General features: G+C 54.3%; 7 protein-coding genes across 7 annotated transcripts; 2 read left to right on the top strand and 5 right to left on the bottom strand.

Moving 5' to 3' along the window:
• Positions 1-1,067: 1,067 nt before the first annotated feature.
• On the bottom strand, positions 1,068-2,176 carry B0I36DRAFT_334538 (uncharacterized protein). The gene is made up of 2 exons (XM_046155362.1): positions 2,026-2,176; positions 1,068-1,818 (listed from the first exon to the last, which is right to left on the bottom strand). The coding sequence occupies exons 1-2, from the start codon at positions 2,084-2,086 to the stop codon at positions 1,232-1,234; spliced, it is 648 nt and encodes a 215-aa protein (XP_046007699.1). The 5' UTR covers positions 2,087-2,176; the 3' UTR covers positions 1,068-1,231.
• Positions 2,177-2,477: 301 nt separating this feature from the next.
• On the bottom strand, positions 2,478-2,860 carry B0I36DRAFT_334537 (uncharacterized protein). The gene is made up of 2 exons (XM_046155361.1): positions 2,668-2,860; positions 2,478-2,575 (listed from the first exon to the last, which is right to left on the bottom strand). The coding sequence occupies exons 1-2, from the start codon at positions 2,824-2,826 to the stop codon at positions 2,495-2,497; spliced, it is 240 nt and encodes a 79-aa protein (XP_046007698.1). The 5' UTR covers positions 2,827-2,860; the 3' UTR covers positions 2,478-2,494.
• Positions 2,861-3,153: 293 nt separating this feature from the next.
• On the bottom strand, positions 3,154-4,199 carry B0I36DRAFT_276151 (uncharacterized protein; the record flags this gene model as incomplete). Its single annotated transcript, XM_046151387.1, has 1 exon — positions 3,154-4,199. One exon carries the CDS (start codon positions 4,197-4,199, stop codon positions 3,159-3,161), a length of 1,041 nt encoding a protein of 346 aa, XP_046007697.1. The 3' UTR covers positions 3,154-3,158.
• Positions 4,200-5,033: 834 nt separating this feature from the next.
• Positions 5,034-6,078, top strand: B0I36DRAFT_297201 (NUDIX hydrolase domain-like protein; the record flags this gene model as incomplete). Its single annotated transcript, XM_046151915.1, has 4 exons — positions 5,034-5,136; positions 5,224-5,429; positions 5,523-5,926; positions 6,012-6,078. 3 exons carry the CDS (start codon positions 5,034-5,036, stop codon positions 5,658-5,660), a joined length of 447 nt encoding a protein of 148 aa, XP_046007696.1. The 3' UTR covers positions 5,661-5,926; positions 6,012-6,078.
• Positions 6,079-6,106: 28 nt separating this feature from the next.
• Positions 6,107-7,954, bottom strand: B0I36DRAFT_297198 (amino acid permease; the record flags this gene model as incomplete). The annotated part of the gene is made up of 4 exons (XM_046151914.1): positions 6,107-6,954; positions 7,030-7,198; positions 7,266-7,618; positions 7,695-7,954. The coding sequence occupies 4 exons, from the start codon at positions 7,952-7,954 to the stop codon at positions 6,156-6,158; spliced, it is 1,581 nt and encodes a 526-aa protein (XP_046007695.1). The 3' UTR covers positions 6,107-6,155.
• A 723-nt stretch (positions 7,955-8,677) lies between these two features.
• On the top strand, positions 8,678-9,865 carry B0I36DRAFT_334533 (molybdenum cofactor biosynthesis protein F-domain-containing protein; the record flags this gene model as incomplete). The annotated part of the gene is made up of 1 exon (XM_046155360.1): positions 8,678-9,865. A coding segment is annotated over one exon (992 nt), but the record flags the coding sequence as incomplete, so codon positions are not given.
• Positions 9,866-10,896: 1,031 nt separating this feature from the next.
• B0I36DRAFT_377323 (uncharacterized protein) lies at positions 10,897-12,283 on the bottom strand (the record flags this gene model as incomplete). The annotated part of the gene is made up of 2 exons (XM_046160547.1): positions 10,897-11,234; positions 11,344-12,283. The coding sequence occupies 2 exons, from the start codon at positions 12,281-12,283 to the stop codon at positions 10,897-10,899; spliced, it is 1,278 nt and encodes a 425-aa protein (XP_046007693.1).
• Positions 12,284-12,330: the final 47 nt, after the last annotated feature.

The raw sequence follows: 12,330 nt of genomic DNA, 5'->3' as shown, positions 1-12,330 counted from the left end.
TCCTGAGTTTGAGACGCTTGTCAACGGGGCTGTTCGACATATCTAGCGAGGGTCGAAGGTCGGCTAGGCTTTATAGATATTGCTTTGCATTCGAGGACCTCGTGGAACGCGGTTTCATTTGCTCGGCTGAGCCATCACACCACTTATTGCGGAGCTTTGAGACATCACTAATACTGAACCACGCGGCAGAGACTCGGCCCTTACGACCCCCCAAAAACGCGCCGCCTCAAACTAGAGCGATAGTAGTCCTCAGCCATGTTGGAAGTATTGAGTTGACCTATGCGGCGCGGCTCACCCCAGAGACATACTCGGCTTTCGGAGGCCACCAGGACATGTAAGCTCAGCCACGAGCTGAAATCGGTAACCGGCGCGGGATGTGAGAGGTGTTGAACCTTACAGTCCGATGTGGGAATTGCTGAGCCAACCAGCATCGGCCGTGGTTCCCACCCCTAGTTCGTGTTCAGCTGGCCAACGGCTCGAGAGCTTACCCGCGCAAAAGCCACCGCTTGCCCAAGCGACAGCTCCTCGTAAACTGTTGACTGCCACGCGTCACATTTGCCGCAATCGTTCTCTTATTCTGAACGCGCAAACTGAAAGTAGCTAATTATGTCACAAACACGGGCTTTCCATTTCTCGGATCTGGCTAGTCGTTCACAGGTCCATGTACCTGTATCACCGATGCAGCCTGGGTGCTTCCAGTTTCTGGAACCTCAGCCCTGGGCCGCTGGGGGCCATCTGCACCTAGAAAGCTTGGCATTAGGGCTGCATTAGTGACTCTGGGCGAGCCCTCCAGAGCAGTCTCGAGCTGTCCCTCCACGCGGCCTCTTGGGCAAGATTCACGCTAGGATCACCCATCTCACTGAGATTGTGCTGCATCTTGACTTTCTCCATCCAGAAAAGAGAGATGATTCTCGAGGAATATCGAGGGCTGAACCCACCGTTAGTTAAAAGTGGCTGCACGATTTCTTCGCATGGGCTGTCCTAAGCTGATGCAAGTAATCAGGGTTATACTTCATTGATGGAGTACGCATGTCGAGCCAAATACAAATCTCGTCCCTATCCGCGTGTGGCACGATACTTCTAGTGACTGAATGGACTGCGAAGCTGTTCCGTCGGCGAAATGGAGCTGAATGTGCGCCCGACCACCTTGATAATATGATTTCTCTTCCCCAGCTCTGCTCTATGCTTCAGTAAGAGCTGAAAGTAGGTTGAGATGCGGCAGATGACTGCATCAAGCTATTTTAATGCCACCTCCACTAGCACTCACGACACAGCCCGTGATCCAGCGCGCATCCCCGCCACATAACAAGCCAACGACATCGGCCACATCCTCGGGTTGTCCGAAGCGGGGTATGCTCTGGGCGGGGAAGAACTCGTCCTGGAATTGCTTGACTGCCTCTGGTCCGCAGTTGACCACGGCCTCCGTCTCGGTGAGCCCCACAGCAACCGAGTTGGCCGTAGTCCCCTTCATAAAGGTATATGCCTCCTCCTTGCCACCAAATGCTTGGGCCCATGTGCGGCAGAGCGACTCGCCGGCCGACTTTGTGGAGGCGTACATGAGCTGCATATGCCACGGCTGCCGGGTGCGGATGCTTGAGATGTAGATGATACGGCTGTCGGGCTGAAAGTACCGCCGCCGGACAAGCTCCTCGACGATGAGCACGGGCGTCTGTACATTGCCGAGAAGACTGCGCTGGATCTCGGCCGCGGTCATCTGGCCAATCGTGCCCGGCATAGGATCGCAGGCGCTGTTGACGAATATGTCGATGCGGGAGTCAAATGACTTGGCCAGAGAGTCTGCGATGGTGGTTGCGCAGTCTGTGGAGAAGATATCAGCGACGATGCCCTTGATCTTGAGCGCAGCGGGCCGAATGCGAGACGTGCTGGAGTACAGCCCGCTGATCTCGTTGCTGAGGCTGGAGTTGATGGCATCAAGGCTGCTCTCACTGCTACAGGTGCCTAGGATAGAGCAGCCCCGGGAAGCAAGGTGGCTTGCAATTGCTCGGCCGATACCTCTGGACGCACCACTGATGACGGCAACTTTGCCTGCGAGATCAAGCTCGCGGATACGGGGCTTGCTGGCCATGCTTCGGTGGTGAAATGCTGCGCGATGTTACAGACAGAATGTGTCTTATGATTATCAAAAGAGTAGTCCCTAGGCGTGCTTAAAACAACTGTCATCGACTCAACGCTGAACAAATTGCGACTCGAGTCGAGTCGAACTTGACCCCGCAAGAGGTGCTTGGGCCTTGGCGTGGATGAGCCATTATGAGACATTGGCGCTAGGCAAGAACTGGTGCTACAATGAGCCCACGAGTGGAAACCCCTCAAGTTCGTCTCATTCTGGAAGTCCAAGTATCCTACCCGTTCGGATATCTGCTGCTGAAAGAGTAATTGATCTTTGCTGATATTGCGGACTTTTTGCCTTTGCTGCAGTCTGGCCTGCCCATGGCGGCAGGCTCAAAGATCACGCTCCTGCACCTTCTGCATTCTTCTACTCCTCCCCTTTGTTGTTGCCTTCCAGCTGTGACAGGTCTCGATGCGATCCATGCCCAATATGCCCCTTGGAGACAGCCTGAAGTAATGTCAGCGTGCTGAACGACTGTGCAGAAACACGGACTAGGTTTGCGAGGTTTGGGTACGATGGGAGCATTATGAACATTGTACCTTGGGACAAGCTTGTGCGTCAGCTTGTGGTGCTTCGGGCCCCGTGAGTGCGAGGAACTGGTCCTCACCCCCGAGCTTTTTGGCTGTCGATTGAGTGGCGATGTTATCACCCACCGCGAGGGGTTTCGCATTTTTGTCTGTTGGCTGTTCGTGCATCATGCTTGCTTCGATGAATGATAGGGGCAATATGCTGTATGGCTCGTGTTCTGTGCTTGGAATGTATGAAGAAGGCGAGGTCTAGTCATCCTTCGAGAAAAATCGGCGACACAATCACAACCGAGCCGCCTTGACGTCATGACAGCGCTATCATGTCGTCAAGTGACCCTTACCCAGTGTCAAGTGGGTCACCCGGCTGGCGCACTCAAGGTCACTGAAAGAAGAGTCAATCGTGTCGCCTTGAATAGCATCGTGCTGTGCTTATTTGAAACCTAGAGTCACAGCAGTAGCTCCCCTGCCGAGGACGAGAAGAGTAAATTCGGAAAAGCTTGAGGTTAGACATCGCATCGAGACAGGTGATCCTCTATGACATCCTGGACTATCTCGTGCAGAGTTGCACGCTGTCTGAGCACACTCTCTTTCCTCTCGTTGGACAGGTCCTCATCATACTTCTTGCCAAGGTTGTCCGTAACCATATGCAGGTAGTTGTATTTGACACCAGACCGTACAGCCGCTTGGCCCATCATCCCTATTTCAGGGTCCACGAAATCGACAGTATCGACTAGCTTGGCGTGCCAGTCCTTGGTTTCGTGCAGGACACTGCCGAGAGTGACGTGTGTGCCAGAGATCACTGTTCCTCTGCCATATCGGTCGATAGACGAGTCCATCCCGCCCACCCATTCTACCCATCGGCCGTTGACAAGGGACCGATTCCCAGTGGCGAGCCGCTTATTTGGTGCGACGTGGGGTTTGAGCGCACCAAGTTTCCCAAGATAGATCACCTCCTTGACATGGAACTTGGAAGCTAACCAGTGCACCAATTCACCTGAAATATCGCCCCAGAAGGCTGGGCGAAAGCCGAGGAAAGCAACTCGACGCTTCCCGAATGTTCGAGTCAGCCATTGCCATGGACCGGCTCCTTGCCATTCCGAATCGCCAGTGAGTCGTGGCAAGTGCCACACGAGACCCAGCACGACAGTGTCTAGCCCTGTACCGGGAAGGTCGCCGAGGTTCGTTGCCTGTAGAGCGGTCTTGGTGTCCGAGCATGACGCAGGTATGAATGAGACCCGCGACGAGGGGGTCAGGCGTTGCTCACTGGCCGAGCGCTCTTTGATGCTGAGGTAACACGAGATGATCTCGGCGTAGTGCTCGATGTGGTCATAGCCAGGGAAGCAATCTATAAAGAGCGTGTTGTTCTCCACATGGGCACTTGGCCGCTCCCAGTTGAATGGTTTATCTCTCTTTTCACCGTCAAAGGCGATGGATTCTGTTGCGTATCTCGTATAACGACCTCTGACCACAATGTCATCATAAGCTCGTCGAAGTACTTCTTGATGGACTTTGATCTCTAGATATCGAGGTAAGGAGCGGCCCATGGTATGATTGTCAATAGTGGCACTATTCCTAGGCCATTCTTTCTTCCCCGGTTCTCTACAAACCATAAAAAGATAGATAAGTGTCCAGTGCGGATCCTTTGGGTGTGAAAGGACTTACCGCAACGAAGGTTCTTGTGGGCACCGGCTCTTCTGCACCGACTTCTGAAAGCTCAAAACAGACCCCATGGCAAGGTTTCCGATGCAGCCTCAGCGGAACTGCTTTTTCTGTTGATTTAATATTGCTAAAAAGATGAGTTTTAAGGTTCAAGACAAATTGATCGAGATATATAGTCCTTGAAGAACAGACTGTGGCATGGCCACTCAGAGCACCAACTCCAGGATGGTCACTGATTGGGCATACGGTACGTGGAAATGTGCAGCCAGGGTGTAGGAACCCCTGTACACAGACCGGTCTCATTCGTCTGCGGGGGCTTTCTTTTCGTTGCCTCCAAGCCAGGATCCGGATTGCCAACACAACTGCACAATCGGCTGTTCAAATCATGCAAGCTCCTCTTCCAAGCCGCGCAGTGTGGGTGGGACCTCATCCAGCTTCGCCAATAGCATCAGCATGTCCTTCCGAGTCAACAACCCAGGCAGCGGAGTAATGATCCTTTGTATGCAACGCTGCTCTGATAAGTCAGGGATTTGAACTCTATTTCACCCGCCGCAATGCACTGCTACATATCAAGACAACTTGCCCCTCACCGCAGCGTCTGATATCTTCTCATTAGGCGCCAGATCACATGAGCACCATCTTGTCGAGCGCTGATAACCCTCAAAGTCCGTGTTCTCCCAGTATTTCTAGCCAATCACGCATCTTTCTCCGACCGAGTGATGGCATGCAACGGCCAGCATCCCCGCGTGGGAATTTTTGCCATTATAAGCGACGAGCAGGGCAGGCTCCTTATGGGGCGCCGCCTGAGCAAGTTGGGAAGAGGTGAGCTTGCCAATTTTCGCAGGATTGCCATTTCAGTGCGACATTCTTGCACTTGTGGGAGCAGCCTGACACTGTTGCCAACTCTAGGACACTGGGGATTTCCTGGCGGGCATCTCGAGCAGGGTGAGGGGTTTTTTGAGTGCGTGCAGCGAGAGACTCTGGAAGAGACAGGCTTGCACGTTCTCGCTACCAAGGTCGTCGGAGTCACCAACGACGTGTTCAACGAGCTGGATAAGCATTATGTGACTGTTTTCACAGAATGCTCTAGACAAGATAACGGGCAACAGCCAGAGGTAGGCGCAGCTTCCCTACACCAGAACTCCGCCCTTTCCCCGGAACTGGCACATGGTCTGTTGCCATGGAAGGCTGACTAATACCTCTCTCAGACTTTGGAGCCGCAGAAATGTGAAGGTTGGGTATGGAAGACACCCGAGGAGATTCGCATCATGGCTGAGCGGAGAGACGGAAAGCAACAGTTGTTCCTGCCAGTGGAGCACCTGGTTTTGCAGGGAGCCCTGCTTTAAGAGGGCAAAGTTCCCGATGGTGGATTGTTTACAGTCGATGAGAAGTACGGACAGCATTTTGGGAGGAACGAAGGAGCGATGGCATTAGCTCACCACAGAAGGTCTTCGGTTAAGTACCGAAAGCGCCACCAAGTTCAGGTTAGCCGACATCATAATGACCTTATATTTCCAGCCCCACGCGAAAGAAACAAATACGACATATTTTGGGGAGAATTAGCGCCATCGTCCCTGTCGGTCTGCACGAACACCAGCCAAGAAGATATCGTGTAGGCTGCAACCCATATCCGTCCCGAGTGGACTGTTCACCTGCGGAAAAGATGCTGACGGCTGTGGCCCTTGATGCGATGACAGTAGGGCAAAAGATCAATCATCGGGAACATGGGTTCTTGTGTGAGTTCGGTAAAAGCAAGTAGCAAGTTCATAGATAAAAGTAAACGAGATAAATTCCTGTCATGACCCCGGCCCTACACCTACTAATCGTAGTCCTGTTTCTCCTCACTCATGGTCCTCTACAGCCAGATCGTGGTAAGGCACCTGATACTTCCGGTTTCCACCCCCGAGGTAATAGTACCCCAGTCCAAAGATGAGCCACCCAACAAGCACCACCAAGGAGTAATTCATGTTGTCGGGCGTGACAGGCATGGTGAGTGGGAAAAAGCTGAACACAACCACGAGGATGATCCACATAATGGCAACGATGTTGATAGCATTGCCCATGAACTTGGACAAGACAAAGGCGCCATATCTGCTGCGTTCCATCGTTGGCCTCCCACGAACGACCATGTAATAGATCGGCATAATGTGCGACAGGTAGGAGCAGATGATCGACAGTGAGAGGACCGCATTAAAGGCGGTAACGTTGCCCAAGTACAAGAGGCCGAGCAGAAGCTGAAGTACGGAGACGACCACCACAGCTCGGACCGGGACCTGGACTTTGGGCTGGACGTGGCTGAAGTATGACGCGAAAGGTAGACCTTCATCTCGGGCAAAGGCCCACAGAGTCCGCGATGCCGAGGCCAGTCCGGCGATCCCACCAACTGTAGCGAGAATGCACGGAATCAAGGACATGACGATGGAACCAGCTTTGGACCCAGTAACATCAAGGAAGATCTGCATGAAGGGGAAGCCTGTCGGAGTGCTGAGCAAAGCATCGAGAGGGCTCGTCGAGAAGAGAAGGAGGATCGCGTAGGCGAAGCCAAGCACGCCATTGACTGCAGTGCCTCCAAGCATAGCAATAGGGACGTTTCGGCTGGCGTTGGGTAGCTCTTCGGCGAGATGGCATGCTGCATCGTAACTATTGGTAACGCGAAAGCCTTGATTAACACCAGATGAGACATAGGTGCTGCGGGTCCAAGCGAAGATGACTTACCCGAGCATGGGAAAGACGGCGCTCTGGAGGCCAATGAGCCAAGAAATGCCGTCGTTGGCCCAGCCGCTGCTGTTAACGACTTCTGTAAACACGAAATCCGGCGTGTTTTTCTCACTCATGACACCAAGCGTAACCATGATGGCGGCAAGGCCAGCAATGTGCAGCACGCCTGGAACGAAGAACGGGTCAGTAACAGTGAAAGTAGTCAGCTACAGTCGGCACATGGCATGGCTCACCAGCGACTAGATTGACGTTTGGCAAGAGTTTGACACCAAAGATGTTGACAACGGTGGCATAGACGACGACTGCCCAGTAAAAGAGCATGCCCTGCCAGCGGGGGCGGTCGTATGTCTCATCCGAGATCGCAATGAGCGATTGGAACTGAAGGCCAGCGGCGAAAGCAGCTGAAGCTGTAAGGACAATCTGCCCACTGACACTGATCCAACCGACAGCCCAAGAGACGGCTGCTCGCCGCTCTGGAGGGGCAAGAACAGCGACCCAGTGATATTGACCGCCGGCAGTCGGATAGATCGAGCAAATCTCCGACAGAGACAAGACAATCGCCATGGTGCCAATGAATGCGAGGATGCTGCAGCGGACAGATGAGTCTGATTAGCACGAATCTGCCCGCGAGTTTAGGTCTCGAGATGTTGATCACCACTTACTAGTTGTAGAAGAGACAAGGAGGTCCACCGCTTACCAGCGCCGAAGAGATGACGGTAGACAGAGCTTCCCAGGTGGCCATGAGACATAATACGAGTGAGCCGAGGGCCAAGACAGAGAAGCCACGGTTGAGCTCCTGTTTATGGCCAAGCTGGGCAAGTCTGATCTCGTCGCTCACCCCGGCGATCGGGCGGGACACGGCCGCCTCCAGAGTGGCCAGGTCATCCTTCTTCATGTCGTTGTATTTGACGTCGTCCTCCATCACGAGATGCTGCAGGGTAGAGAGCTAACAAGGTAGAGAACCAACACAGACCAAGGACTTGGATTGTTGCAAAAGAGGTTGACAATGCTGATGTCAAAGGAGCGATGAGACAGCAGCTCACCGGCTCCTTTATCTTCTCGGAGGGAAGCAGGGGCTTTGCTCAGGCGAGAAGTCGGTCAGGCCAGCCACGCCAATCGCGACAGCAGATATGCTAGGACGCGGACGTCGTGGTAACGGCGTCAGGGGGGCCAGGCGGAACCACTGGGCTGGTGCTGAACCTTGAGCCAATGCCGGCCAGACATGATAGGCCAGCCACTACCCCGGAATCAGCTATCGACCCCGGAACTCCACCTGGGTCTTGGCCTTGAGCATCTCTTATCCCGACGACGCCTCTTGCTCCACCATGCCCACGGCTGGAAGAACAACGGGAGATAAGCGAGATAACGCCAACTGCTGAATCGCCGAGAACCCGAAGCAGTCGCGCCCCCCTGATACATGCCTCCTGTTCCCACCTGGAGGACTCAAGCGGGTGGAGCGCCATGCTAAGCTGCCTGAAAACAGGACCCCAAGACACGTAGGCGGAACGATCCGCGTTCCGAGACAAGTCAGCCAACTCCAACCCACCCCACTTTGGCACGACGGCGAGTGCGGAGAATCCCCGATCTGGCCGTATGGCAGTGCAGCCATCCCCAACGTGTCCGCAGCCGGCTCGTCGTGAAATATCAATGGTACTTGCCATTCAGCTCAAGGTTTATTTCGTTTATACCACCTGGGGTGTCTTCGTTGCCTCTTCTCCAGCACGAGAGTCTCCTGCTCCTCCGTCATTAATCCTCTCCCTGTCGCGCCTCCTCGCGTCCAACAATTACCACGGCAGCCCCCTTCTAGCGATCCAAAATACAATGGTCCAGTCATCGGATAACGACACTGGCTACAGGCCGCAGGAGCAGTGGCCGACCCTCACTGAAATGGCGGACGGCTTCCACGAGCATCTCATGCCCGCTTCCAGCGCGCTGGCGGGCAAGACAGTTGAGCACACCTTTAGCAACGGCTGGCGTATCAAGCACGAGTTTGACGCCGCAAAGCTCAAGTGGACCATGCTCGAGGGGGAAGAGGTCGGCTCCTCTGCCCAAGTAGACTACCAGGCATTTGAGGTCCGCCCAGGCATTTTCATGATCGAGTTCTACAAGGCCGAGCACGAGCAGGAGGTCACTCTCATCCTCAATACCGTCTCTGGGCAGCTCAAGATCTCGGTATCTGGCTTTGCCGACAGGGATGGGGAGCGCCGCACTTACACCGTATTTCTGGACGCGACCAAGTGTGGCGACCAGCCCGTCGAGGCCTTTGATGTGACGGACGAGCTCATTGGCAAGCATGTGCTGTACCGGTACACCCCACGCGACGCCTACCAGCATTTTTATGTTTCTCCCGGCACCTTCATGTGGCACTGCCTCTCGGGAACAGAAAAAGACGTGGCTGACGCCGACCAGTGCAAGATGTTCAAGCTCTCTGACCAGTTATACCTGCTCTTCTGGACAGAGACCATCATGCCTGTCGAGTCTATTGTCGTGGTGGATCTGAAGGAACTGCGGTCGACAGGCCGCTTCTTCTGCTGGGACCCTGCGCCAAAGACAATGGTCCGCACAGTCTTTGGCTCTCAGGCCACCATCATCAATCACGCCGATATGGCTGCGGAGCTCGCGAAACCCCTGCGGTAGAACATGGGGGCTCCAAAAGCCAGGGCTGCATTGGCCGAGAGGCTGCGCCCTTGGGCTGGACAGGCTGGCGCGAGGTTTCCCGATTGAGATGGCGAGTTTCGTTCTGTGGCGCTCGTGCCAAGGTAGTTCGACATGTCAAATAGCAATGTGCTTTTCCGAGACTCTTTGCCCTGTATGCCTGTAGAATAAACTTTGCAATGAGAGTACTTTGCACATTGGAATGCTACCACATTGCGCTTTGAGAACTCGAGTTGCGAGATCCCACGATCACGTCAGCCGCCTGTGCAGCGCACATATTGGCAGTTGTCACTTGTCGCATATGCACTTGCCCTTTTTGTGCTATAATTTGGATGACCGCGCAAAAGCTACAGGGCCCTGTAAAGCAGGGAATTAATCAGGAGGTTTGACGAAGCGAGTTGTAAGCCCATCTGGTGCATGGACTTTGATCAGCTCTCCTTGCAGGAAGGAGCTCCGAGCTAGAGACGGGATTTGTGCAAGCTCTTCTATGTATTCGTTTCATGCCCACTAAAATAACCTTCAGAATATGAGATAGATTCGCGGAACATTTTCTCATTGTAGTCCGTCGTCAGTCACAGTTTGTCGTTGTAGTTGGGGTTGGCCAGGCCCCACACTTTTTGGGAGTCGCTCGGCATTTCCGCGCCCATTCCGAGCTGCCAGCGACAGGGGGTTTCTCGGTATTGGGCCACCAGGACGGAACTTGTCCGACCCCAACTCGTTTATCTCCATGTGCCTTTAGCTTCAACCGTTTTCCCGCTTTTGGGCATGATAACCGTGGCATGCGCAACTGGGCCCAGGTACCTCCACTACCATCAACCTCGCCCGAGATCTGCTTACCAGTCCATTATCTAACTTCCAAGTGCGCTAGGGTGAACAGTGCGGGACGGACTTTTCATGTAGATCTATGCGCAGCTGTGACACCGGTAGGCCAGGTTTACACCGATCCACTTTCTCAATGCCGAATCCATGATATTGGTGAATCTGTTACCCGTGCCACGACCAGCAGCCAATTTCTGGCCAAATACGCCGCGATGTTGGCGCCAGATCTAACAAGGGGCTTCGGTAAGTCCGAGTAACACTCTTCATAATCATAGGAGGCCTGCCGCCGTCCTGTCCTAGCAATGCTGATGAGACTTCGCTCTATTCTTGCCATGTATGAAGTCAGATCTGATTCTATCCGAGAAGTCGTGGGATATCTATGTGTTTACTTTATACACAAGGCAGAATCTTTCCACGGCACTCGCCAAAGCCAACTAGGCCGCTCTTGGTGGTGCCCGCGTAACCTGTCATGACGATAGTGTCATTGTCGTTGACAAAGATGCGTTCATGCCCCCCGTGCAACTTGATTGGGGACTTGCCCCCGCGCGTCTGCTCGAGAAGGCTGCCCTGCGTTCGCTCTTCCAGTCCGGATATGGTACCGGACCCCAAGAGATCTCCGGTCCGCAGATTACAACCAGATATTGTGTGGTGGGCGATCATCTGGGGCCACGACCATAGCAAGTTCTTCGACGACGTACGTGTGATGACGGTCGAGTCGCCATCCTCGGCTGTTTCGGTGAGCAAGCGACCAAGGTTAGCTTTCAGTGCTCCTCCAGGATCCATAAAATAAGACTTCTGATAGCGGCAAAGGGCATGGATGACAGGGTGTAAACTCACTGCAAAGGGCAACCTCGAGGTTGAAGTCCACAATGTTCTCCTTGTTGCTCTCCTTGAGGTACTGCTGTAGATTTGTATCATTGGGCAGGCCGGTCGTCTTGAAAGGCTCCGTAGCATCGGCTAACACGACCCAAGGACTGATGGTTGTGCCAAAGTTCTTGGCGTTGAACGGCCCCAGCGGGACATACTCCCACGCCTGGATATCGCGAGCACTCCAGTCGTTCATGAGGACGTAGCCAAATATGTAGTCGTCAGCATCGTCCACCGCTATCGGTTGGCCAAGCTCATTTGGCCGCGCAATGAACATGCCGAGCTCGAGCTCAATGTCCAGCCTGCTGCACGGCTTGAAGACGGGTGCGGGAGCGCCGGGTGGCATCACCTGACCCTTGGGACGGTGCAGCGGCGTGCCCGAGACAACCACGGAGCTAGCGCGACCATGATACGCCACGGGAAGGTGGTTATAGTTGGGATTGAGAGCATTGTCCGGGCCGCGGAAAAGGGCGCCGACTGTCTGCGCATGGTTCCGCCCGGCAAAGAAGTCGGTGTAGTCGCCAATCGTCATGGGGAGATGGTTGGTGATCTGCTGGCTCAGGATCAGAGCTTTGTTGCGCAGCTCCGAGTTATCTCTGAGAAGCGCGGGAAACGGCGTGTCGACCCTGAGGAGGCTCTGGATATATTGGCGGACGTCTCGATGCAGCGCCCGGCCGAGGGAGGCGAAGCGATTCAATGATGCATCGGAGAAGATGTCCAGATGGGCTTGCTCCAGAGCCGTGCACTGCGAGAAGCCTTGGTGGCGGGCCAAGCAGTCGAGGTCGAGGGCATAGTCTCCGATGGCAACGGCAACTCGGGGCTGAGAAGCCGCACTTGTTGAGATGATGCCAAAAGGAATGTTTGCCAAAGAAAAGTGCGACTTGGCCGAGATTGGCAGCCACGAGTCCATCTTGACTGAAAGGGCGGTATGAAGGAGGCGGCTCGGCGTACGGGCGA

The sequence above is a fragment of the Microdochium trichocladiopsis genome (genome assembly GCF_020744255.1).
Source record: "Microdochium trichocladiopsis strain MPI-CAGE-CH-0230 chromosome Unknown B0I36scaffold_10, whole genome shotgun sequence".
Taxonomy (NCBI): domain Eukaryota; kingdom Fungi; phylum Ascomycota; class Sordariomycetes; order Xylariales; family Microdochiaceae; genus Microdochium; species Microdochium trichocladiopsis.
The sequence above is the reverse complement of the archived record's forward strand: the minus strand, read 5'-3'. Positions and strand labels throughout refer to the sequence as shown.

Bases quoted from the DNA above. Each gene is read 5' to 3' on its own strand.
- B0I36DRAFT_334538 (XM_046155362.1), bottom strand. From the start codon at position 2,086: ATGGCCAGCAAGCCCCGTATCCGCGAGCTTGATCTCGCAGGCAAAGTT. The intron at 1,819-2,025 runs GTGCGTCCAGAG...TCTTCTCCACAG, and splicing joins CAAAGTTGCCGTCATCAGTG to ACTGCGCAACCACCATCGCA.
- B0I36DRAFT_334537 (XM_046155361.1), bottom strand. From the start codon at position 2,826: ATGATGCACGAACAGCCAACAGACAAAAATGCGAAACCCCTCGCGGTG. The intron at 2,576-2,667 runs GTACAATGTTCA...ACATTACTTCAG, and splicing joins ACGCACAAGCTTGTCCCAAG to GCTGTCTCCAAGGGGCATAT.